Genomic DNA, 11,309 nt, shown 5'->3' on the forward strand with positions numbered 1-11,309 from the left:
CTGCAGCATTAAACCGACAATTTTCAATTCGACGGTGCACATGATAACGTGTTTCATGTGCACGCAAACGACAGAAATAACTTTTCTACCGTGCCGGCCAATCTATGGCGTGAAATTGATTGGTGTGCATCGGTTATCCCTGATCTTGACGAAAATCGGTGAACTATTCCATATTCAGAGACCCGACTGCTGGATGATTTGGCTACGGTCCTTCAAACGCAATTTCGGTTACTTTTTACGATATTTTTCTCTCTCCAAGTCAAAATGAAACAGCAAGACATTCAGATTTAGCCCCTTAAAAAACCTCGAAAAACTGTATCTTCTCGTTTTCCCGTCAGTTCAATAACATGAAGGCTAACAGTTACAGCAATTCAAAACAAGCCACTTTCGGAAAGTTACAAACAAGTCCGAAGTTTTGTAAACTGTACTTAGATGTATAAAAGACGAAGTGTGATTGAGTATTGAATTGTTTCACAGTCTTTGACCTTCAGGTCACATCCAACTCATTTTCCTTGAATGTGGCCGTCATAATCAGGTGTGGTGTATTTTACAATCTTTTTTGTTGACTATTAGTTACGTTTGTATTGCTTCTATCTTTTGCCGATTGCTTTTTTTTACCAAATGTATGTGCATCCTATGTATCTATCAAATATCAACCTACGTTTACTCATGTTTTTTGGCTAGACTTAAATTATCAAAGGCTGGACGTTGTATGAAGCTAGGATGGCAGTTAAAGTTGCACTTAACTGTCTGAAGGTTCTCTGCATACAGAGTCATGTTGTCCATGGATATGTTGGCAATAAAATAGCTGTTTTTCCCTTGCAAGTCAGTTTCTCATTGTTATATTTTTGTTTTATAGGTCTTAGGCATAGAAGTTGACTTTATTAACTCTGTACAGTTTTCAAATCACACAGGTTTGCGTACTACTAATCATAACCTATACAGGCTATGATTTTGTCAAGGGGCAAGTGTTGGATGCTGCGAGCATGAAAGATTTATATCTTGGTTTGAAAGCGAATGGCCTCAACAAGTATACTCATGTGCTCACAGGTATTAATTAATATCAGTTTGATCTGTTTGTTTCCTGGTTTCTAGGTTATCTGGCGTCGCCAAGCTCTTTGGAAGCAGTCGCAGATATTGTATCCGACCTCAAAAAAGAGAACTCAAATTTAAAATATTGTAAGTATACATAATTTGGTAAAATTTACTCAATAGACTGCGATCCCGTTCTAGGTGATAATGGAAAGCTTGTGAGTTTCTCTGTCCATTTATTTATAAGATTTGCATATCGTGCCTACTCCGGTCAACATTCTCAGGGGTTCAAGCATCAATAAGTGCTGAAGGCCAGTAATTTGGAATACGAAAGGTTATGTAATATCTGGGCCCTGTCATAGCCGCCTACCTACCCGTCTGTATTATACTTTCGGCTCCATGAATTTTAACTGGGCGCTCAGATCAGTTTCAGTTAATAAGCTTGTTAGTATAATGTCCTGGTGATATACGTTATGTCAATGCTGATTTTCCGAAAAATGGTAAATTTTCGTGATAAATGAAAGTAAAAATGATACCCCAAATGTTTGTTTGACTCGAGAAAACTGAAAAGCTATGTGTATCAATAGGAAAATGTAACAAACGTTTATTAAGTTACAAGTCGTTTGGGTAGTATGATCACCTAACACGTCATTTTATTTTGGCAAACACTTGACAAAGGTTTTAACTTCAAAATTCTATATTTTTATATTCATATTAATGTGATTTAGTGACTTACTTCGTGTACCCTTCTTCGGGCCATAATATTCTAGTAGAGCACAGTGATAATATCCAACAGTCCAAAATAAAAAATACGGATACCTGAGACAAACAGTTTCTTCAATTGTCTTGTTATTATTTGGTTTTCGACTAAAATGGTTTTCAAGTGTTTCTCATATCAAATTTATTACCTAGTCTGCATACGTTATGAATTGTTCATGGTTTAATTTCCGGTTCTTTTTTCCACTAATATATTCATGAAGAACAATGACATAGCTTATGTTCAGTAACCACCGATTACCACGACGCGCTATGCTGACTAGCGTAGGGGATGGTTGGAAGAAAGTTAAGGCCAGCCAAACCAAAACGTGGCGTCAGTGCCCGAAGTCACTAACTTCTAGTCTGAGCCATGTTGGCAGATGCAGACTACTTGGTTGGGGTCCGCGTGACTATCGTAACCAATGTTTGGAGACTGTGTGCCATGGCCCAGAATCGATCACAATGGCCTAGGTGTATACACCCTTTATCTTTCTTTAAACCTTGAGATTAAAATTGCTTCATAACTTTCTTCCTATACTATATCCTTATATCTTTTATATATTACCGCCATTAAATTAACTATTTCTATGAATTCGGTGTTCATTTTGTTGTGTTAACGAGGTATGGCAACTTGGACCGATGCATAAATGTGTCTGATCCTACCTTATAGCTGACTAACTATAACCACAATAATTTAGTGGCTTTTTTAACTGGATTTTAAATATTTGACCTATCTTGAAATTATCATAAATTGGAAAAAGTCAGTTTGTTTATATTCACATCATTTCATTTCTCCCAACATGTTTCGTGCTATTTTTCTGACGATTTAAGTAGCCGTTGACAAATGCTAACAATTCGTCAGCGCCCAGCTTTTAAAATCAGTTACTATTGAAAATAAAAGATGCATAGGGTCTCATAAAAGTAGAATATATCGGAAAATAACTAGTTTTACTATTATTGCTTAGTTTACTCTCCCACGCCACTTAGTGCCCATATTCTTGTACTTTTTCCAATTTGTTGAAGTGTTATTGTTGTTTTACATTAACTTTGACTAAATGTTTTCCGTTTTTCAACTCTTTTAATTATGTCAGTATGTCCCACCTGAACTCGTCCAGATATACCAAGAAAGAATACTCCCTTTATCAGATGTCATTTTCCCAAACCAATTCGAAGCAGAGTAAGGTTTATCTGTTGTTACTGTGTCATTGTTGAAAAGTAACTCTACATATGATATGTTTTCTTATATATATTTTTTGATGCCAGTCAGTCGTAAGTTACGATATCGTAGCACGTTTGTTCAAGTTACCACACTATCAGAACAGTAGAATGAAACTGTCAAGATAAATGCTGGGTTAGTAGATGTAGTAACATTATCAGTTGTATCAGAAAAGATTGGGTCTAGACAGTGGGATTCTAAGAGAAAGAAGGAATTCGCGAACTAAGACGTACAATGTAATCTTGAAACTCAAGATCTAGAGAAAAATTATGAGTGAATGCATTTGTATCATTTTAACCGATTCTGAACCATACCATCTAATTTTCGACGCCATTGATTACGATAACTTTGTGAACTTCAACCAGGTAGTCTCCACCTACGTACACGGCTCAGTCGAGTAGTAACCGATAACCAACTCATACTCCAGCCGACACCACACATCGAGGTAGGTGATAATTAAGGATACTCAAAACACGTCCCAGTTACATCAGTCGCTGAAGATACACTACCTATCTCATCAATCGATTTGGCATCTTTCCTTAGTAACCTGGTGTCTATCCTCTGCATTTCTCACTTAGTGGTCACAACACACGTAGCCAATGTTTGTAAATAAGGGCTGATAATAGTTTAAGTCCTAAAGCACTGGAATTCCAACCAATATGTCATAGATTTGAACAGCTGCATTCCATTGTTAGTTTTCAACTAATATTTAGCTCAAACCGAGGATCACAAACTTTTGTTTCATAAATAAGTTACATCGACCCATTAATGTCAGTCAGTCAGCTACAACGTAGGACCAGGCACATTTATGCATCGGTCCAAGTTGCCATACCTCACTCATTAGCACAACAAGATGAACACCGGATTCATAGAAGTAGTTAATTTAGTGCTGGTAATATATAGAAGATAGGTTGTATATAAGAATATAGTATAGGAAGGAAGTTATGAAGCAATTTTAATCTCAAGGTTTAAGGGAAGATAAAGAGTGTATACACCTACGCCCATTGTGATCGATTCTGAGCCATGTCACACAGAGTCTCTAATCATTGGTTACTCATTAATGTACTGCCATAACTTATCTCTCCAAATTAAATAAGGCCACGTAGAGGGTTTAAACTCGTAACTCAGTTAATAAAAGTTAGTCTCCTTCCATGAATAAACTATGACACTACTATGTAAATCATGCATTAATTTTTAATGCTCATTTGTCTGTCTTTATATTTTGCTTTTGATTACAACAGAATACTAAGTGGTATACCAATAACAGATGAAAAGTCTGCTTTAAATTGTATCAACTATTTACATAAAAAATATCATATTCCAACTGTAATTATTACAAGTACTAATATAACTTGTTCACCAGTGATGTATGGTTATGGAAGCCGTTTAAACAGTCTAATGAAAAATAATAATAGTAGTAGTGGTAGTGATTTGTTAAATCAAACGAATGGTTCAGTTACGAATAATACTTCAGGTAATTCATTCTAAATTCATATACTTGCTTATTTGTACACTTCTTAAGGTTGCTAAGTTTATGAATGTTATATGATCAAAAAAATTCTCTCATGTTGAACAATTCGGTTCATCTCTAGTTATATTATCATAAAATTTACAACAGATTGTTGCCCCCAAATGCCCTGGTACGGCCGAGAGTGAGGAGAGTCTGCTCTCACTCTCGAAATGCTCTCAAATGGCCACGCGTATATAGCCTCTGACACGGAAGTCCTACTCACTGCCTTCTCGTTAGGGGGGGGTGTTGTTCACAAAAGTGAGAGGACGAAAAGCGAGTGTCCGGCGCTTTAACCGGGTTGGTGGACACAGAGAGTCCACCTAGGGGGGTTGGAAAACCCTCATTCCAAACAGATGGTGCACATGGGCTCCATCATCCTGGGGGAACAAATGGCGTATGAATCAATCGTTGGTCACTGGTTACCATGGGACTGCATCTCCTTACGATGCTTTACTGCCTTGTGGATGAGGCCTTTAGGTCAAAGGCTACGGATGTGGCCCCCTGAGAAACCACCTGCTTCAGTTTATTCATCTGGGCAGTATCACATCCCTCACACAAATCAAATGAAATTTGTGCGGCGCATATGTACATGGTGCCCGTTTGTACCAATATTTATGTGTTTAAATAAATAATTAATTTAAATCTTTTGTGAGATTCTAAATTTTCTTTTGTTTCCAAATTTTTATAGAATACGATCGTGTACGCTTTAAAATTCCCCATTTTAATTATCATTTCATTGGAACCGGTGATTTATTCGCTGCTTTAACATTGGCTCATTTAGAAACAAGAATTGAAAATGAAAACGGACAACAAATAGCTAAATATTCCTTCAAAGTAATTCAGCACAGTGTGCAATTGTTTAAGCTTTAGTCGTAAAATATTTTCTTGCTCTCTGTACATTAATTAATAATCTAGGTGTAGACTACCGGGTTGGGACTCGCGAGATGATAGCAATCGATGGTTAGAGACCTTGAATGATGTGGCTCAAAATCGTTTACAATGGCGAAGGTGCATCCACTCTTTGTGTTCTGCCAAATTCTAATCTGAATTCTTCATGTCTCTATCTTTTTTCTCTTTCCAAATTCATCTCATTGGATTATACTCCTTGAATAACATCTTCAAACCCTAATCCTTATACTCTTACTACTTTTACCACAATGGGATTTGAATGGACAACTGCATCTCTGTGCTAATGTGGTATGGTAACTCGAACTGATGTACGTACATACGAAGTTCTACGTTGTAGCTGACTGACTGAATCAAGGGAAACTTTAGGGTTTATATATATATATATATCAGAAGGGGATTTGTGGAGATTCTCACTGAAGGCAATTGGTGAATGGTCGCTCATAATTCGTGGATCGGTTGAAGTTAGACATTAACACCGTTGGATGCTGGCTCAGTAGTCTATCGGTTAAGGCTCTGGCTCGAAACTGGTAGGTCCTGGGTTCGAATCTCGCAAGTGCGGGATCGTGGATGCGCACTGCCGAGGAGTCCCATAATAGGACGAAACGGCCGTCCAGTGCTTCCAGGTTTTCGATGGTGTTCTAGCTTCAATTGACTCATGATTTCAACTTTGAAAAATATGTATATATATATCAAGTGAAATAGTTGAGACGTGCGTTACCTATGCCCAACCACCGCCTACCTTGACGGGCAATGTTTTCTGGTGTCGGAGTAGGTAAGGTTCTGCATTGTGACTGACTGATGTGTAGCTCAGTGTTTCCATGGGATTCTTGTCACAAAATGATGTCATTTAACTAGCCGACTATGCTTATCGAATTTTGTCGATCAGCAATTAAGGTATAGATATGACATCTCCATATACTCATTAGGGACTAATCAATTAAATATCTGTCCTACAGAAGACTAGTCGCTACTCGAATAGCTCGAAGGTAATACCTCAGACCGTGAACTGGATGACATGGGCTCGAATTTCCACGCAGATAGGATCAGTACTCTCATGATTACAAGCATTTCTTGTTAACGAGTGCCCAATTGCACAAAACCTAGGTCCTGAGTTTCCTGTCAAGTACGTCCAACTACTTGGCATCACAAACCTTCTAGTTCTTCTCTAAGTACGATTCTTTTAAACTATTGAATCATACACATCAAATCGCATTATTGACTAACAGTCGCATAACTAACATATAGTGAAACCACTCAGCGAAAAATACAAATGTTAAAATCAGAGTATTCGGTGAATTAGTTGATGAGTTTTTTATTCTTCATTGATTGAGATAGTCAGGACATTTACTACGCGTTGCTAGTCTACCTCAATGTGCCGTTCCACTAAATGACAAAAGCAGGGTAGTGAACAGTTATTTGTAGTCAAGTGGAAACGGACTCATCGAATGCCTTGATACGGTCGAGGGTGGTGAGAGTCCATTCTTCTCGAAATGCTCTCATACGGCCACGCGTATATAGCTGCTACCAGGGAAGTCCCAACCATTACCTTCTGGCAGCAGTGATGATTCTTACGAGATTAAGAGGATGAAAAGCGAATGCCCGGTGCTTAAACCGGATTGTTCGATACAGTGCATTCGCATAAGGAAGTTTGAAATCTGTGATTTCAAACCAATGGTACTCATAGACTATAGGATTCTGAGGGGACAAATTGCGTATAAACTCATTCTTGGTCATCAGCTACCACTATGGGATCGCATCTCCCAAAGTTGCTCCACCGCCTTGTGGATTATATCTCTAGGTCAAAGCTTCGAGCAGTGGCCTTCCATGAGAATCACCTGGTTTGGTTTGGTTACCCGGGTAGTAACCCAACGTTTTAACTATTTTAAAAATGTACATTTTTCATCTTCACTTGTGTTTGAGTTGATATACACGGTTTTATCTTGTGCTTGACCACACAAATTTTAAACATATAATTTACTGTTCATTCGGCTTAGTTGAAAATAGTTATTTTCATAGTTGAAAGCGTGAGTCAATTGAAGCTAGACCACCAGGGAAAACCTGGAAGCACTGGACGGCCGTTTCATCCTATTGTGGGACTCCTCGGCAGTGCGCACCCACGACCTCGCCTTGCAAGACTCGAACCCAGGACCTACCAGTCTCGCGCCAGAGCACTTAACCGATAGACCACTGGGCCAGCCGGCATCCGATGGTGTTTATGTCTAACTCCAACCAATCCACGAAGTTGAGCAACCGTTCACCAATTGTCTTCAGTGAGTTCCTATCTCACAACAGACGTGGTTTGAACTCCACTAGTCAGTGCTTCTCACTAGAACTAGTTATTTTCTTTTTTGTTATTACACCTGTAGATGCAGTTGTTAGGAAACGGGTATTAGGTAATGATGGCAAATCGATTGATGAAGTAGTGAGATTTCATCAGTTAAGATGGCTGGGATACGTGTTACGTATGCCCAATCACCGACTGCCCCGACGAGCGATGTTTTATGGTGTAGGAGTAAGTTGGAAGAAAGTTAGTTGGCGGCCAGACCAAAACATGGCACAAATCCATAAAGTCACTGACAAGTGGACTGAGCCATGTTGGTAGATGTAGACTACTTGGTTGGGATTCGCGAGATGATAGCAATCGATGGTTAGAGACCTTGAATGATATGGCTCAAAATCGTTTACAATGACGAAGGTGCATATACTCTTTGTGTTCTGCTAAATTCTAATCTTCTGAATTCTTCATGTCTCTATCTTTTTTCTCTCCCCAAATTTATTTCACTGTATTATACTCCTTGAATAACATCTTCAAACCCTAGTCTTTCTCATGAATGCTTATACTCTTACTACTTCTACCACTATAGGATTTGAATGGACAACTGAATCTCTGTGCTAATGTGGTATGGCAACTCGAGCTAATGTACGTACATACGAAGTTCTACGTTGTGACTAACTGACTGACCTGTAGATACTCATTAAAAATATACTAAATATTGTTTAACTTATGGAATCATAATTTTGCAACCTTTTTTTCTTGTTTTATCTTCTCTTAACTTAACAAGTACCTGTTTCATTTTTTTTTCCTTTTTTAGGATGCCTTCCAATCAGTTCTTAGTACAATCCAAACTGTTCTATCAAAAACATTAAAGATATCCGAAGGAGGTCAGTTTGTTTGATTTTTGTTTTATGTGTTCCGTCCATAAATTATTACTCAATTGAATGTGATCCCATCTGACTGGTCTCGATCACTGATCGTCTCAGTTTAAAGGAAAGTACAAAAATCATCTTATGACTGTCACACAGTAGTCAGCTTTAATTATCATTCGACTATTAACTAGGGAAAACCTGTCTGGTTTCAGTCCATACAAGATGACACATGATCATCTTTGATGGGACACAAATCCTTCAAAATGATTTTTGATTCTTTTAAAGAATTATTTACAGTTCGAAAGTTTACACATGTGAACAAGACCCTGATTGATAGTGTCTTCAAACTTGCAAACTATATAAGTAAATAATTATCCTCTGATTACCATCTATCCCCTTGGGTATTTGTTAGTTGTTAAACTGTTTCTTAGAGGTCTCCATTCTTCAATCGCTCTTACTGTAAGATCCAGATGATAAGGCCTTTAGTCAGTCAGTAGTACCCAAAGTAGAACCTGGTATATGTGTGTATGTGTATATCCAGTTGCCACACTGCCAAAATTGTCGAGACATCCTAAAAGAATAGAGGTAGTAACACCATTAGGATGACAAATTATGAATGTATCTGTATCATTGCTGACGATTTCAAACTGTAACGATCAAATTCACTAACCATTGATTATTATAATCATGGAAACCCCAACCGGATAGTCTACACCTGTTAATATGATTCAGTCCAACCTAACAAGGCATTAGCTATAATCGTTTACCAGACTAATTTTTATAGTTTTAATACACATACATCTGTGTTTGCAGTACCAGTAAGTTTCTGGTTAAAGGGTGAAATGTACTGACAGCAGAAATCCATTTCTCATGGAATACTTTCATGATTAATGATACTGCTCTCCCAAAAATGGAAGAACGAGTTAAAGACGATTAGTCTTGAAATTAATATATCCTCCTTTGCACGATGTTGGCGGTGGAGCTAATAACTAAGAACGATAACTCGCTTAAACGTCGTCCGTAACTCAACCTTGAGTTGTTACTGTTTACAAGCTCTATGGTCACACTCTCAAGTCTATGAGATCGTCAATATTGGTCCTGTCACTGTATTGTGATTTTCGAGTAGAAAAAATATCCCATTACTTAGTTATCCATTCAGCAAATGTTAATTAACCCACATACCTTCAGCAGTAACCAAGTCCTTTATTTCCCATTTTCCTTATTTTCAATAATTGTAGTCCATTTAACAAGTACAGGACTTATTTATCACTTAATAGTAATCACTGTTATAGTTGTTCAGTCCTTGCTACCAAGTAAATTGAAAAATAGCCGTTAGTTTAAGTACTTTATGACATTTTTACTTCAGAACTGGCTGGCTGTTTGAATCACAACAGATGGAGTGTGATTCGAATGTACGACTTAATCATCTAGTGTAGTTATTGTCTAGGATTAAAGCCATCTTTCAATAAGATTGTTCTAGAATTGACTTTAGACAACCACTTAAATACCAGGAAGCAATAGACGGTTGTTTCCTCTTGGTATATGACTCTTCGACAGTCTTCATTCACAATCCCGCTGCGTATCAAATCACTGGGTCGATACTTAGTTTCGATTCATTTATTTATTTGAACACATAAATATTAGTACAAAGGGGCACCAAATACATATGCACCACACAAATCACTTGATTTGTGTGTGGATTGTGATACTATCCGGGTCCCCATACACAAACAGGTGGTTTTCTTAGGGGGCCACATCCGGAGCCTCTGATCTAAAGGTCTGATCCACAAGGCAGTAAAGCATCGTAAGGAGATGCAGTCCCATGGAAGCCGATGACCAACAATTGGTTCATATGCCATTTTTTTCCTTCAGGATACTGGAGCCCATGTGCACCATTTGTTTGGAATGAGGGTTTTCCAACTCCCCTAGTTGGACTCACTGTATCCACTTACCCAGTTAAAGCGCTGGACATTCGCTTTTCGTCCTCTCAATTTCGTAAACAACAGTAAGGCCACGAGAAGGCAGTGAGTATGACTTTCCTGTCAGAGGCTGTATACGCTTGGCCATGTGAGAGCACTTCGAGAAGGAGAGCGGACTCTCCCCACTGTCGGCCTTACCAGGGCATTTGAGGGCCGATACCTAGTTGCTTATATTTATAACTTCAATTACTTCGCAAGACTTTGCAGCCATTTTCTGTTATCTTCAGCGAATCACTGCCTCACACCCAACACAGTTGAATTCCCCGATTAACCTCTCGAAATCAATCACTACTAAGCACATGATTATTATAGATTTTGCGGAAATTGTTGATTTCTATTGTTTCCCATCAGTAAATGATCTTGGTGATAGACGACTAACCCCCTTTTTCCTCACTGTCATCTCTTAATGATGTCTTTTTTTATGCACACATTTATCTTTTAGAATCATTATTGAACATGTCTAAATCAGCGCGAATTGAACTTAAAATCATTCAATGTCTTGATGATATTCGAAATCCCGTATTAGGTGATTATGTTGAAGAAATGTGAATAGAGAAGATGGAGTAACAAAAGAAGTAATTTTAAATGCATAATACATTTATAGGATTATACTTTTTCTTTACCTATGCATGTATGTATCATTCCTAGTCAATTATTCTAATCTGTAATACACATTCACCCTTGTTTACTTTAATGATTTGAGAGATTAAATTACATTGTTGATGATTTTGATTGTCTTTTTTCTTTTCTATCATTATGG

The 11,309-nt window shown here is 37.9% G+C and overlaps 1 protein-coding gene across 2 annotated transcripts; it reads left to right on the plus strand.

The window, feature by feature from the left end:
• Positions 1–499: 499 nt before the first annotated feature.
• Smp_164250.1 (pyridoxine kinase) lies at positions 500–11,281 on the plus strand (the record flags this gene model as incomplete). Of its 2 annotated transcripts, XM_018790456.1 has the most annotated exons (11): positions 515–535; positions 685–825; positions 860–914; positions 946–1,050; positions 1,096–1,179; positions 1,216–1,250; positions 2,880–2,965; positions 4,246–4,478; positions 5,203–5,348; positions 8,516–8,585; positions 10,992–11,281. In XM_018790456.1, exons 2-11 carry the CDS (start codon positions 724–726, stop codon positions 11,096–11,098), a joined length of 1,023 nt encoding a protein of 340 aa, XP_018646271.1. In that variant the 5' UTR covers positions 515–535; positions 685–723. The 2 variants fall into 2 exon arrangements, with proteins under 2 accessions (XP_018646270.1, XP_018646271.1); XM_018790457.1 differs by lacking the exon at positions 860–914 and having other exon boundaries at positions 500–535; positions 915–1,050; positions 10,992–11,098.
• Between the last annotated feature and the right edge of the window lie 28 nt (positions 11,282–11,309).

Source organism: Schistosoma mansoni (genome assembly GCF_000237925.1).
Source record: "Schistosoma mansoni, WGS project CABG00000000 data, supercontig 0097, strain Puerto Rico, whole genome shotgun sequence".
Lineage (NCBI taxonomy): Eukaryota > Metazoa > Platyhelminthes > Trematoda > Strigeidida > Schistosomatidae > Schistosoma > Schistosoma mansoni.